At 36.8% G+C, this 15,652-nt stretch overlaps 1 protein-coding gene across 2 annotated transcripts; it reads right to left on the bottom strand.

Annotated features, from left to right (window-relative positions):
- Positions 1–4,092: 4,092 nt before the first annotated feature.
- On the bottom strand, positions 4,093–15,225 carry CPSF2 (cleavage and polyadenylation specific factor 2). Of its 2 annotated transcripts, XM_010167462.1 has the most exons (14): positions 15,044–15,225; positions 13,433–13,592; positions 13,236–13,341; positions 11,594–11,723; positions 11,145–11,260; positions 10,412–10,599; positions 9,707–9,997; positions 8,488–8,588; positions 7,971–8,171; positions 7,238–7,390; positions 6,451–6,676; positions 5,769–6,068; positions 4,665–4,799; positions 4,093–4,559 (listed from the first exon to the last, which is right to left on the bottom strand). In XM_010167462.1, exons 1-14 carry the CDS (start codon positions 15,190–15,192, stop codon positions 4,467–4,469), a joined length of 2,349 nt encoding a protein of 782 aa, XP_010165764.1. In that variant the 5' UTR covers positions 15,193–15,225; the 3' UTR covers positions 4,093–4,466. The 2 variants fall into 2 exon arrangements, with proteins under 2 accessions (XP_010165764.1, XP_028940680.1); XM_029084847.1 differs by lacking the exon at positions 7,238–7,390 and having other exon boundaries at positions 15,044–15,192.
- Between the last annotated feature and the right edge of the window lie 427 nt (positions 15,226–15,652).

Raw genomic sequence — 15,652 nt, 5'->3', positions numbered from 1 at the left:
AACCATAGATCCAGCTTGCATCACCTAAGAGGATTATGCAACAACAGGCAGGTTATTACTGCTTAAAGCTCATATACCAAACTTGCTGCTTCGTAACGTTTGGAGTTTCTAAGGATCCTTCTTTTCCAAGAAAACAGCCACATGTCTTATTGGAAGTTCTACTCAAAAATGCAGTAATTTTTTTTACTTCCTGTCACAGTGGCAATATATAACCTATCAAGGAGAGTAAAACTTAAAGTGCACTGCATGAAACAATCTATTTCTCCCATATCTTTACATCTCCCATATTTAACGAACTTGCACACTCTCACTACACATAAGAAAACATACTTGTCAATAAATAGGTATTTTAAATACTATTTCTGTATTCCTCTTCTAACACTGTGAGCAAGCGTTACTGAGCTGAAAGGAGTGATCAGTCCACTTACTACTGAACTGCAACCACCCTTCAGAATTTCTCTGCCAGAAACACTAAGACACCTTTTAGTACAAGAAATTAAGAATTTTACTAATGTAATTAAATTAATTTAGATCAATCCGAAACAACGTGCTCTTTCATCCCTTGGTTAATAACTTCTCAAGCAGTGTGATGTACACTAACAGTTTACAACATATACTGCTTATCGTCCAGGGAGGATGCAATTTTAGACCATCCAAATCATTCAGTGAAAAATCTGCCCTCCTGGCAAACTTCATGGAAGACTATTTTCTACAAAGGCTTGTGTTATTATAACGGAAGCTTTCAATTTCACTGGAAGGAATAAAAGTACTCTTTGTTATGATGAATACTGCTCCCATCAACCTTGGCTAACTACCCTGTTCTGTACTTGCAGGCAACAAATCATGCAACAGACTCCCATTAACAAAATAAGTCTCAGCGATGCAAACTTTGATCTTTGTGTCATATCTCTTTTCCAATCAGAGAGAGTCTCAGAGAAGGTGAAGACTTCAAACTGTTTAAAGTTTTTTTAAAAATAAATTTCAACAAGCAATTTTAAAGTTTCTTTTGATCTAGTTTCACTATCCCATTTTGAACTACCATTGGTTGGTTCCTTCTGGCTTTCGGATCAAAACCTGAAATTCAGTTTACTGGATACATTTCTTTATCAGATTTGACTGTGAGATCATCATCTCCAGCACCACCTTTTAAAACTATGAAAAATCTGTAAAAGCAATGAACCAAAATATTGTGCAATGTTCACATCCTTACAATAACATTTCTTCTGCCAGTCTAAAAAAGATTTAGTGGTTTAAGAGTTTTCCCTGGGCAACTGAAATATTCACACATGTCATGCCTTATCAAAGAAATCTTTATTCTGCACAATGTGTTTTAGGGTACAACCATCTATAACAGTAATTTAGGATGGGGGGTGGTGTGGTAGGGCACCTCTTTGTTTATTCCAAATTACTTGTGATGGACCACAATTAAAAGCTAGTCCAGACACAGAATTCCTACCTTTCCAAGCAAGTTTTACCAGAAAATAGATCTGAAATGTTCTCATGAGACTGTTACTCTGACTGAACACAGGACATGCTACCTTCCCATTAACAGCCTATTTTGAGAAGCGGATCCAGTTAAGTCTAAAGATTGTTCACAGAAGGAGAAGAAGAAAGATTTTCAGCTTCACCTCACCTCCAGTATGTACTGTCAAAGTAAAATGATTAAAAATGAGACTGTCACCCGTATAAAGTTATTTAACTTCAGGGGAAAGCGATGTTTAGTCAATGGGAACAGGTTAACAATTCATTCTAAAATATTTTTTTTTATTATTAAAGAATTATGCTTCTACATTCCCTTAATCTTTTGAAATATGTTTTCATATTCTACTACACAGACACAGGAAGATGAGAATACAAAATCTAGGATTTATCCACAAATACTATAGACTTTGGGGATGAGGGAAGGCAAGTTTCTGCCTTTCCTGTGTCTCCACACCCCCTTGGCAGCTCTTAGCTGGGGAATCTGAATTATCCAATACCCTAGGAAAGAAGTGTTTTGAAATGGCCAGTAAGTACCAAAACTAGGTTTGACTTGTAGTTAAGATTCTTGCCCTCAAGACCAGTAGAGCAAAGAGTAAGAAATGGTAGTCCTTACCACATTTTTACTGCCAATTAAGAAAATGCAGAAGTTGGAAAATACAGCTCACAGTCCATGGCAGCACTGCCATTATGTGGAGATATGGGGAAATGAAGCTTTCATTTCAGATACCAAAAAAAATTAGGTTAGTAACTCCAAAAATTACACAGAGAAGTTCAATCACATTTAAAGTGAACCACAGTTAAGAACAAATCAAAACAACAAACCAATCCACAAATAGAACAATAATAAACTATCAGAAAACTGAGAACAGACTAGCCAAAATTCAAGAGAATTTGCTTCAGTTCCACACAGCTTACAAACCATGAACGCAGAGCCGAGGCGCACACCTGCCCCACAGCTCAGCTGCAGCCTGGGGCGTGTTTACTACACATCCTGCATTCCTCTTCATCCCTCTCACCACCACAATTGTCCACAAACCCCAGCACTCATGACATTACTGCCTTGCATTATCGGCTTTCTAGGTTAAACTTAGCTGAATTTGAATCAACAGGTTAAAAAAATAAACAAAATTGAGAGAAAGGTTTATGATCACACTGTCTTGTCTTTATCCCTTTCTTAAAAACAGCACTATTTTTAGTCTGATTTCCTGAGGGGTTTTTCTTTATTAGTATATTCCGTGCAGGCAGGTGTGATCTCTGGCCACCCTAAGCCCTCAAGTCCTCCGGTCAATATGAATATATACAAAGTAACTCACTTTATAAAAGTTCATTAGTATCAGCAACAATAGTAACACAATAGTATTCATCAACAAGCACCCAGTATCATATAGATTTACAGAGCATTGCTACAAAACAGCTACAAAAACTGAGCATTTCTGTGAAGTTCTGGCTGTCAATATAATGGAAAATAAACATTTTTCTAGACTGTTTAAAAAAACCCAAACAACCAAAACCAGAAGCTTTGAGCCATTCAGTCATTCCTAGCCAAGATTTTCTTTGTGTAACAAAATACATTCTCATTCAGCATTACTTTTTCAATTTTTTTTACATTTTTAATATATAGTTTAGCATTTTTTTTAACATCTTCAGTCTTAAGTTACTATTTTAGACAGAATAAATAGTCTGTAGATCAGATAGAAAACTATGTGTCAATAATGAACTGCAAAGTAAATTATCTTTCCATTGATAGCCCATAGGGCTATTTTTTGCCACTTTTTCAAAAGGATTTATTTAACATACACACAGAGAGCACATATTACATTGCTGTTGCATGTAAAAACAAGCAAGCAATCCTCCGCGGCCAAAGCTGGTGGTTCTCATATGGACAGGAGAAAAAAGTATTACATAAACTCTCAAGAAGCCATTTGTCTGCATAAGTTATTTTCTGAGAAATTAAGGCGCCCAAAACTGTGCTCAATTTCACCTAAAACATAAGGTCAATTCCTAGCACCAGCAGCTACAGTAAGTCTCACTGTCACCTACCATGAAAAATGGTACAAAATGTGCAACTAGAATGAAACATGGCACAAAGGCATTAAACACATCACACGAACTCAGGATCTTGCTGAACTTGGCTCATGGCACTCTGAACAAACAGCAGTGCATGGATAAAGGCTTTAGAATTTGGAAGTATTAAAATCACAACTCAGAAAAGATTTTATGGTTGGCATAATTTTGCAAAAGCTTGAAGTTACAAATTCTCTCAGTTTGTAGAGAAGTTACTCTGAAGCACACAACTACTGGATTTTAAACTGCCTGACAATATTATCCAGTCTTAGAGTATCTTTCCAAAGTATTTTTTGATACTGCAGATTCATACTTTATCTATAATATGAAATGCTGTTCTGGAACAAATCGGTAAGATGGAGCAGATACAACATTAAGATGCAGTCAGATTAACACTGGGGGAAAGTTTAGGTAGCCTAACTTTAAGTGGGCTATTAGAAATGTACTTTAACTAACCTCAGTTAAAAAACAAAAACAAACCCCAAAAACCAATCAAACAAAAACCAAACACATAAAAAACCAAAAAGAACATAACAAAAAAACCACAGTTCCCTATCTAACTTTATTTTAGAACAGAAGAATGACTTTTCACATTTTGTACTCTTTGGCAGGGAATCTATGAAACCAAAACATGTCCTGACAAACTGAACCTTTCCTGAGAAGGGTTCATAGTCATAAACTCATTTGCAATGTGTTACGTGGGAGATGGCAAGTCACAAGAGTCTGAAAGTCAACAACATGGAATGTACCAACAGATTTATGAAGAACAACCGTCGCAGTTATTTACATGTTCAGGGTAGTTAATTGTTCTTTATGAATTTGGTTTCCCCTGTATAAATTAGAAAACTACAAAAAGTCAAAACTGGGAGAAATCCCCAGTCTTTAAAAGTTCAAATAAAAATATCTTTGCAGCACTTTCCTCAGACAATAGCGTATTGCTCATATAACAGGTCTCTTATCCTATAGAAGTCCTGACAGAGACAGCCTTCCAATCCAATGCGCCCTGTTTCGGTCTGAAACAAAAGACATGTTTCAATTTATTATCTTTACACTAATGAGAAACTTAATTTTCATTTAGAATATTATTTACCAAAGAGTTTAAGACACACAACACGTACCCTGCGAACAGCCACCAGATTGTTGCACACAAGTACTCCTCCTACAAACTCAGCTTGTATACCTTCTCGCAAGAGAACCTGCTTGAAGTCAGACAGTCGTGGCTCGTTCATAAACACAGACTGATGTCCAAGGACCTTTAAACAACACACACAATTTTAATACTTCTGCTACTTCATACCTTCCATTTTTCCAAAGATCTCCTCATCACTGTGTTGGCAGCAGTGTGAACCTAGACTACAAGACTATAAATGAGAAGACTGGTTCTATTTCTTTTCACCTGCAGCAAGACGTTTTGAGGATAGGAAGGCTTTGGAAGTTATCTGTCAAGTAATGGAAAAGTTCCCTTCCTTGCTCACGTATTGAGGACAAGTGGGAAGCTGTCATTGAAGATCCTTCTCCCAAGGCATGTAATGCCAGGGACAGAGCTGCAGTAAGCTGCACTGCTGATCAGTACATACTTCTATGACAGTTGTCACGAATCTGAACAGACTTTAGAGTTGTCTCCACATTTATCTAGCTCCTAGAACAGACTACATTTAGGACTGTGCAACAGGATCTTAAAAAACAATTCTAGGATTAGAAGGCACTGTAATAATTAAATTAAAAGATAAAATAATATCTACTCGGATGCAAAGTATTTTAACTTAAGAGTTAAGATAAATTTATAGAAAAGGTTAATTTCATGATCTCTCAAATCACTGCTACAGGAGCAGAGATGTATGAATTTCAAAGATCTGTATCTCAGGTATATTAAGTATTTTCCAAAGCATCAAGAAAACGTTATAAAATCCAAGAGTGACTATATGCCAACCAATTTCCAAATCTACAAGTGCTAACTCCAAATATGAAGCATGCTAATTAAAATCTTATATTAACAAATAGTATTGTATGCCAGGCACTGTTAGTGCACACAAGAGATCATCCTTGCTGAAAAGTGTAAAATCTGAACAAAAACTGGTACCAGGTTTAACAAACGTGAAAATCCAGTTTCAGTTAGGCTTTCATTTGAATAAGATGACAGTATCAAGCTCTAAGCACTAGAAAAAGATAAATAAATACAGAGCTCTTAAAAAAAGAAGTCCAGATCAGCATAATTTCTGTACCTCATGAGGTGGCAGAGGTTCCAAAGTAGGAATGATCTCACTCTCCTCACACATCTCCTTGTCATCGTCACCGAAGAGGCTCTTCATGGCCTTCTGTTGTGCAATGACACTGGAGTCTGAAGAAGGCACATCCACTTGCATCTCTACGTCTTCATCTTCCCTCAGCTCTCCCTCTTCCAAAATAACTCCAGTATCCACTTTCGAAACCCGCATGTCCAGAACACCATCTATCCAAGCCAACTCAGCATCCTTGGCTTTACAGAACTGAAGGGAGCTGACAAGAGAATCTTTTAACCTGACCTGGGTTGCACAAACATAAAAGTACTATTAATTTAATGGAAAGCACAGGAGCGTTCTTACTTCAAGCTTTAAAAAACAGCAGTTTTCCCTTCCCTGTCTCTCCACATAGGTTTGATTTGCACTCCTCTGAGGAGGGAAAGGAGAGCATTGGTATGACCAAGGCAAGATGTTCTAAACATTTCTTATGAATAATAAGCATAAGGAGAATACTTATCTAGAAGACACAAAAATGCTACTAATATCTTGATCACACAAAACCAAGTATACACACAGCCAGTATCATCTTCCCTCTCCCAAAGAACAGAGAGTCAAATTAGAGCCTGGCAATACAGCTCTACTACAGCTCACAAAGTTACCCAGCTAACAAATTCCAGTACCTTACCTGGTAAATGTGAGTTTCGCTGGTTGCATCTACAGTTTCATGCAGTTTTGGCATGTAAACTTTAATATCTTTTCCTCCAAAAGCTCTGCAACATTCTGCAAGGTCCTGACTGGCCTCAGGTGGCCCATGGACAATGATCAGTTGTCTTGGTTTCATTTGGTTAATAATTTTTTTAATTGAGTCCCCATCTGAGCGTCCTTCATAGTCAATGTATGTAACTCTGGCTCTAGTTTGAATTAAAAACCCAAGAATAACATTTTTTTAGTTTAAAAGATTAAACCATTGAGTGCTCCAAAATATGTCGTTTAAAAACGGAAGATATTTTGAAATTATTCTACATCAGCAAAAGCTGTCAGCACAAGGTATATTATGGATCAGCAGAATACAGAATTGTCAAATATCATGTGTATTTAACACTAGAAATTCCCAAAATTCACTTACATAGTTATCCAAAACATGAAGTAAGCATATTTCAGGAAATTCTTCTTTTATCAAAATATATATAAACACTTGAGTATCTATGCTAACATATTATTGTATCATTTGTTCTTCCTCTTTCACTTGTCTCCACCAGACAGGAAAAACCCACAAATTTCTTAAGAGTGGGGAACCATAGGACACTGTACTGTGCTCCCAGAAAGACCAGTAAAAAACTAACTCGGGTAGGTTGGGGGAAAAAAACAAACACCAAGCCCTTTCCCACCTCCTTAGGTGGCCTTTTACCCAATTTGCATCATACCCATGCCACCATTCTAGTAGAACTGAAAAGAACAACAAAACCACTCACTTTATTTCCATGGATTCTGTTGCAGAAATACATTTGGTAGGAACATCTGATAAATCCTGGTCCACAGGCTCTTCTCCATTTGTCAAACCAGACTCTAATTTGCTTTTCTCTTCTTCTGTTGCCTGAAGTTCTGGAACTAGGAAATCCTCAGGTCTAAAGAATGCAACACATTTTGCTTTTAACAGTCTTACAGTAAAACCAAAGCACTACATAATATAAAAACAAACAATGCTGACTATTTACTACTGAGATGTTTTATCATTGTTATTGCAAATAATTTAATTACACTTGCCTTCAATATTTCCATATATGAGCAGAGCTCATTTGGAAAAATATCACCTTCCTATCTTAAAAAAGAACTTTGATATCTTGGGAAATACTAGCATAATGATGTTTTCTAACAAGTATCCCTTATGCAAATAGGGTAAGTACTGTTAGATTTTTCTAGGAATTTACCAAAATCACGTGTAATTTATAACAGGGAAAAAAAGTCAGGTTAAAAAAAAAACCAAACAAAACAGGCCAAGGATCAGCACTCTGCAGCTTTAATCCTCCCATAAGCTTCCTGTGAGACTTAGCACAATCTGTCCTAACTGTTCAAAAGTTATTGTGGTTTTAAGAGTATGTGACAGTGCTGCAAAAGAGACAAAATGATTTAAAAAAAATTTTTATTTCTTCTATTTTTGAATTGTTTCATAGTTACTACAGGTTAGCATGCAATACCACCACATACTTGATAATCTCGCCGTATTCATCCCATTTAATTCTTTCTTCAGGAGCTGGAAACATTGGATAAGATTTCTTTGCCTGTTTGAAGAAGCTTCCTTTCCGGCTACCTTCACCTTTCATCATCAAATCATGTTTGGTCTTATGTACAGTTGGCTGATCAATATCCTCTTCAGCATCACTCTCATCACTGGAATCGATATCTGCCCTGAAATTACATTAAAAAAAAACCTAGCACTTTCTTTTTTTCTTCAGGTTTAATACTACATAAACACACTGACTGCAAAATAACAGCCGACATACCACTGACAAAGAACAAGGGCAGTTTGTGTAGCTGAGAAGGAGCTCACAGGCAAACAGGTCTATCATAATAACAGATTAAAGACAACCATTCCCAATTTCTCAGTGCCCTCAGATTGATTTTCATTTATCCCTGTAAGTAGTTGAAGCAGCAGCAGAATGATCATACAGAAATCTCAACTCTGACCATAAAGGCAGACTGCCAGAACAGCCAACATACTTACTCTTTAGACTGCTCTAACTTCTTAGCTGCTTCTTTCTTTAGTTTCTCCTTTTCTAGGTATTCTTCAAGTTCTTTTCCTTCCAACTTGACACGTTTTCTCAACTGCAGATAGAATGAAAATTAATAGTATTCTCAGTGGCTGACATGATTTTAATACTTTTCCTACATGTTGCTGACAAGAATATTTGTATTTAAGTACCAAGGGCAAGTGCAACTTGTGCGTCACGTACAAGACAAGATTAGGCAAACGTGTGGCATCTTGGCATGGCAACATCATGACATTATTAATTAGCAGAGTCTACTTTAACAGGGAAGCATTTCTAAAAGTATCAAAGTCAATTAGCTTTACAAAAATTTCTGAAAGCACCTTCAGGAAATATGTCTCCAGTAAGTGAGCACAAATACTCTGAGATGAGTAGTGGTTTTTAAATTTTTCTGTCACTAACATCAAGCCAGAAGAACCTGGTAAAGCCATACTAGCAGGTAAAACAATGGTAAATTTTGTTTCTTGCTTTCTGAAAATCAGATTAGTTGTACAGGCCACTTTGAATACTGAATTCTAGTAATAGCCTAATGCTGTAATACAATGCTTCCAATCCAATCTAAATCTAATATAAAGTTGCATCATCAGGATTTAAATTATCACTATGATCACAGGGGACTCCCATAAATTAACAATGTTTACCAGAGAGAAGTAGATGCAGGTATACAAATTATTGAAAATAATCTGAATGCATGAATAACAATTAATTGTGTTCTAATTCCTAGCTTTCACTTATCTTTCTAATTCTAGTGGGATATACTACACTAATTTCACTTGATTCTCCCCTCATCCAAAACTGGGAGTGTTTTCCAACAAGAATAATCCATCGTATATTGTGATCTGTAAGTCAGCTGCAAGAAGAACTTTTTCTATTATAACAAAAACACTAAGGAAAGCGTTGTCTATAGATAAATATTTAAAAGCAACTTCATGCTCATCTCTATGCAGTATTAATTCTGCCACACCACCAAAAAGCGTTCTGCAGTTCCTAACATGAGACCTATTTTTGGGTAAGTTTATGCACAACTGGTTAAACATGCAACATACTGATTTCAGACTTTCCTCTGCCACTGGAAGCATTTTCAGTAGATCAAAAAAGAAACTAAGTTCAGTTTTGCTTATATTCCCCCAGACGGCCCACAATAAAAAACTTTTAAGATACACAGACAACTCTTACCTCAATATCTATAACTTTTTCAGAAGGATTATCTATGAGGAATCGTGCCAACGTTCCAGGTGTAGTGCGGTAAGTTAAAATTACAGAGTTTTTGGAATCCTGGCACCACTGAATGAAAAGATCTCTAGAAAACCCACACTCCAAGTCAGGTTGACTAGCAAGAACAACTTTTGGACTAGGCACCCGAGCCAGATCAGACAGACTATGACATAAGGAGAGATGGCGGAACTGAAAAGGATTGTTTCTCTTGTCTTCAAAACACCTCATCAACTTGTCACTCATCCATTCAACCTAAAATATGCAGTAAGAAAAAGTTATCTGTAAGAATCAAAGTTCCACACTAACATACAAACTCGATATGAAGTACAGGATGCAATATGCATGTGACACATCAATGTTTCTCGACAAGTGCAGAAATGTACTTTGCTGAGTGTAAACAACACAGAAACAAGTACTTTAAGTCCTTTTTTTTTTTTTTTTTAACAGCTATAAACTATGCAAACAAGTCTTGTGATAAAAACAGAAATGAGTACCAAGAAACATGCCCATACCCATGACTGGACTCTGTGTTACTTGATCGAAAGATGCGAGACACAAACACGTGCTATAGAATAAGGACAACACCCAGTATTTAACCAATTTTTACTGTTAAAAAGAGAAACAAAATGCTTTTGCACACATGTTCCAATTAAAATCAAAACAAACCTGTGATTTAGAGAACTCCACGACGTTGTAGCTGACATTATTCAGAAGTGCTAGAGAGTAGACTCCTAATCCTGCATCTTTCGTTCTCCAGATCTGATCAAGAAGCTGAGCAAGTTCCAGAACTCTGCCTGCTGTATCCACAGCTATTAATACGTTTCCATCACCTCGTAAAGTCTCCAAAACATTAGCTAAGAACAATTAAAAACAAAAACCTGCTTATATTTTGAACCAAAATTAGAATGTCAGTGGCATGGGTTTTTTTGCTATATCACACTAACAATCATAATTAAAAGCAAATTGAACACAGAAATAAATAAATTTCAAAAGTGATCCAAAATCACATTTCCACCAAAATTAAAGGGAGCTGGAGTTTTCTTGGTAACTCTGAAGCTCTTACTGCTTTGAGAATACTTTTTCTTTCTTTATGAACAAAAGAACCCCACCTAACAGTAAAATGGAGTTTAAAAAAGAATGTGCTGCAAAACGTAATCTCTTAGGGGATTTTTAAATTAACTGATACTGGGTGAAATACACTGTTTTCAAATACAGTTCAATGTTTTCAGGAAAATGTTTAACCTACAGGATCAGCACCATCAGACAAGAGTAATTCAAAATGTATTAAATTTTAACAAAGGTTCTTAGTTTGGATGCTTATTAATTTCTCATAAAAAACAATTTACAGTGGTTACTAAATCACATTACTGCTATTTTCAAGCCCAAACAGAATACATACTCAGTAGCTGTTCATCCCTCTGCTTCCTCCTGGGTTGTACATAAGTAGCATTAAATGAATCTGTAATAAGCAATGAAGGCCTGCTCAGCATTTCCAAGGAACATCCATTCAGATGGCTGTAGAAAAAAGGCAAAATCTCACTTTCTGAATTTCTATTTTATGAGAAAACAATAAGCCAGCTAGCTTCCAGATGTTTGCATGTACAGAAATCAAACTCCTCAGTACCTGAATGCTTCCTGCTTCAAACTTACAAATAAATAAAACTGAGTGGAATGAAGAAACTCAGAGCCAACGCTTGTTTCAAACTGATTAATTTGAATGCAAGTGAAATTAGTGATCTTCTTAAGAGCTGGAACGGCACTGCTACTTCCATACCCATTTATCACACACTAAACGACGCACACCTAACACAAAGTCTAAGAAATACACACTGCTATGTGTGAACTTACATCTCCCTCTTGTGGTTGAAATCAACTGCATAAACAATTTCTTCCTCTCCATCCTTGACAATCTTCCAAATCGTGCCTCCTATCATGTGGCCAGCTGGCAAAGGTGTGATTGACAAACCATGTCCTTTGCCTACAAAAGTTTTCAATATTTTAGGTACATTACATCCATTAAAATCCATTACTCTGAATAAGAGATAATAATTTTAAACAACTGAATGCCAAAATTATTACTGGGGAAAAAAAGTCAAACGAAGCATGAAAAATGAGTAATGTACCTGTCCTTCCCATCTAACCAGTAACTTCAAAATTTTTTGCAATTAAATTCTATTTTGTTTCCAGAAGAAGAAATTAAAGCGAAGATCACTTCTTCCCTCCACCTCCCACCGGCACTCAGAGGCACTGCAGAGCTGCTGTAACTACAGACCTAAACAACAGTAAATTATATAACAAATATATACCATGAAAGCCAGTACACTAGTGAATGGTAGATCCTTCTCTGGGGCAGCACAAAAAGTTTACTGTATCATTCACTGTCTAGGTACTTACAAACACATGTATAAATTACACAAACTGGAAGCTTTCCAGAGTGACAAACAAGAAATCAAACAATACCAGGAAATGTGCCCATGTGCCCTGGTCAGGAATGACAGATCTTTTCAGCACCTGAGAGCACTGTTGCTACTCATCATTGGTGCTAGCCTAGATCTTTGTCAGAGTAAAATTAGATCACCCATGACCATTACTCACTGACTTCACTGCAATCCACCAACTTGAACAGCAGTGCACAGCTCTAATAATAATTAAAACATTCATTATCTTAGATGCATCCATCTAGTCTTTTCTTCCATTAAGTATGAAAACAATAAGTATTTTTAAAAAGTTATTAATTAAATCACTTATAAGATGTGAAAGCAGGCAGCACAGACACAGCCTTGCTACAAATACCCTGAAAAAGGGTCAGCAGCCTTTCAAGGATGGCAGCCCATTTTTTTTTTCCAAATTACAGGGCAAGTATTTTGGCACGCAGCACTCAGGAACTGGGAGACACTGCATCTCAGAGACAAGCTGCTGGTGGTCAGCTGATTTGTGTCTTTGTTCAAGAACGGGGTTTCCATTTCATTCTGATCTTTAAATTCAACAAAAGTGAAAAGCTGCTGATTCTCCAGATGCCACAGCTCCTAGCAATAAGCCACACTGAGCATCATTCAGGGTCAGTGAAGACCTCCTCATTAAATCATCCAAATGCTGTAACTTAACCCCTGCAACCTACTCATGATCTAGAAAGCTTTCCTTTGTGTTACTGGTTACTGAGGAGTTCTGAGTATCTACCACTAGGTATGCACAAAGGCTTCTGGGAGACAAATTCCAAGAAAAGTTACAAAAACACAAAAGAGAAACAAATGTCTAAATATGCTTTGACATGACCTCCTCCTCATTAAGTGGAAACTCTACCCATTTCCACGTATAACTACTGAGGCCAAAGTTCAGCTGATATAGACTGACACAGGGCTACTGAATTCAGCCCTGCAAAACGCCCAACATTCCAAAACTTACTCCCTTCATAAAAAAATTACTTTAACTCTTAATGACTCTGTTGCCTTTCATTAAAAGTCATTTACTGAAACTTACGTAACAACTTTACCTTTCAAGTTCACAATCTGAGAAAACTTCAGCTGTTGTATCTTATCAAAGGCTGCATCTACATCATCCAACGTAAACAGTGTGAAATCTTCCGTATTATGGCGGGACTAAAAAAAATGAGAAGTATAGAGCATTCAAGAACCTGAGCACTGTACCATATCAAAGATGTGGCATATGAAAGTTACAGCTTAAAAATACCTGGTAGAGATCATACATAAACATCTGTCCCATTTTATATACAGGAATAGTTGCATAAATGGCACAATTCAACCCCATTTTTCCAACTGCATATGGCAGAGCACCAAGGTGTAGAGGGTCAGGATGAGAAAGAAGAACAGCATCAACCTGGTGTACGTGTCTAGAAAAGAAAGGAACAACAGAAGTTAGTGAAAAGAGTTCTGTATGGTGTTACATACCTCCTAGTACGGCTACTTTGAGAACACATACATGGTCTGAATGCCAAACAAGAAAACTTAAATCCTTCCATGTTTAGAACAAAAGTTTTTAAAATCATAATTAAAAGTTACAGATATTTACAAATGTTCAAATACCTAAAAATGCAAGTGACTTCCGAAAACATAATTTTAAAGTCTGGAACACATAAGTTTCACATTAAATTATTGATAGAAAGATGGTAATATTCACTTGGATATCAGAAAATAAATTAACTCAGGGCCAAAAATACTGTCACTGTAGACATGCTACAAAGTGTTTACGTATCTAAAACCTAAAGCAAACAAAAATTTTTTTTCTGATAAGAAAGATCAAGTAACAGGACCAAAGACACAACAATCCTTAAACTGATAAGGATCAAATAAAAACGTATTCATTTAAAAATAGAAAAGGTCAAATATAAGAAAAATGGCACATAAAATTTTGAGAGGTTTATTAATTTTAAAAACAGAAGATTTTTTTTCTTGCAAAGTATTGCATAAAATAAAAACTTATGACTTGTTATGGCTGAAAAACTTGAGGGCATAAAACATAGGCAGCAAGTGAAAACACAAGTTGGGCTGAAAGCTTTTTGTCCCAAACACAGTAACTGAGGCACACGTTCTTCTTGATGGTTTTTATTAAAAAGGGGATTTTATCTAATTGCTTCTCAGATAAGACACTAGAAAAATTTTAGAAGTTATCCTTAATATATCATAGTCCTCAGTTCAAAGAATCACCACAAGTGTGTCAATGCTAGAAAAGTGAATCCATAAAAATAACATCATAAAGTTTCGTTTCTTCCAGGAATTTCCATGTTTCAGTCCTAACCTTGTAATCAATGTTTGCACCAGCCAAACTTCCTGCTGTAAACCTGCAGTTCAGTATTAAAGTCTAGACAGGTTTATCTCTTTCAGGGCTGGGATAACTAACAGAAGCTGTTTTCCTGACTGACAGTCTACTCAACTTGAAACAAGAGGCGAGAATTAAACCACTTTCTATTCAGCCTATATACACTATGGATTCTTTAATTTAAAACTTAACCATTCTAAACTAGCTTAGGGCCAAGGTCACCCTAGCATAAACTCAAGACTTGTGCCATGTTTATGAGAAAAAAACCAAAACATCCAAGCCAAAACAAACACAGAACAATTTGAGAATTACAATTCTCAATAAACGTAACTCATTAGACTCAAGAAAAAGCCCCAAGCTTTTACTGGAAATGTTTCCAGTAAATAGAATTTAAAAAAACCAAACAAACAACAAAACAATTTTGGATTTAACATTACCATACACATACCACTGCATGGTATTCTGAAACTTTCAGAAAAGGATAAAACCTATTAAAAAAAAAAGTGTATGAACTGAACTACTTACTTCCTCAGAGAATCAATAATATCCATAGAAAAGTTCTCATCCCAGCCACAGTCCAAAAGAAAACGAAATTCATCTACTTGCAACAGATAGCAAAGGGCAGATTCCTCCTGCACCCCTGAAAGCGTAGTCAGCTTGATAATCGATGTCATTTTCCTCTCCAAGCGTTTAATCTCCAAAACAACTAATCTGAATGGGGGAAGAAAATGTTTCACTGACTAATCCAAAGGAAAAGTCTATTTACTTAGACCCAAAATCATGTTTCTGAGACTAGGACAACAAGTTGTGAAAACCGATCAATACAGCTACTGAAGATAAATTACTAAGTTTCAGATACCAGCTGCTGATCCTTGTGGGTCTTCTGTTATTAGAAAGAGGGTTTTTTACAATATAAAAGCGGGATCAGCAGGAGCGGTGCCGCTTACAGCAGCTCCCACCCCGGGGGCCGGATGGGGACACCCGGACATGGCGCATCCAGGGCGGCGGCCCCTCAAACCCGGCCAGTGCCCGGGGTGGGGAACGACACACGCCAGCACGGGGCGGGCCGGGGGCTCCATCGGCCCGCTGGGCCCCGCTGCCGGGACAGCGGCCCGGCCCTGAAGGGGCGAGCCT

Source organism: Antrostomus carolinensis, unplaced genomic scaffold, assembly GCF_000700745.2.
Source record: "Antrostomus carolinensis isolate BGI_N321 unplaced genomic scaffold, ASM70074v2 scaffold945, whole genome shotgun sequence".
Taxonomy (NCBI): domain Eukaryota; kingdom Metazoa; phylum Chordata; class Aves; order Caprimulgiformes; family Caprimulgidae; genus Antrostomus; species Antrostomus carolinensis.
The sequence above is the reverse complement of the archived record's forward strand: the minus strand, read 5'-3'. Positions and strand labels throughout refer to the sequence as shown.

Coding starts and splice junctions, on each gene's coding strand:
- CPSF2 (XM_010167462.1), bottom strand. CDS start 15,192: ATGACATCGATTATCAAGCTGACTACGCTTTCAGGGGTGCAGGAGGAA. Junction 13,342..13,432: donor TTATGTATGATCTCTACCAG/GTATTTTTAAGC, acceptor CATTTTTTTTAG/TCCCGCCATAATACGGAAGA. Junction 8,172..8,487: donor AAGTTAGAGCAGTCTAAAGA/GTAAGTATGTTG, acceptor ATGTAATTTCAG/GGCAGATATCGATTCCAGTG.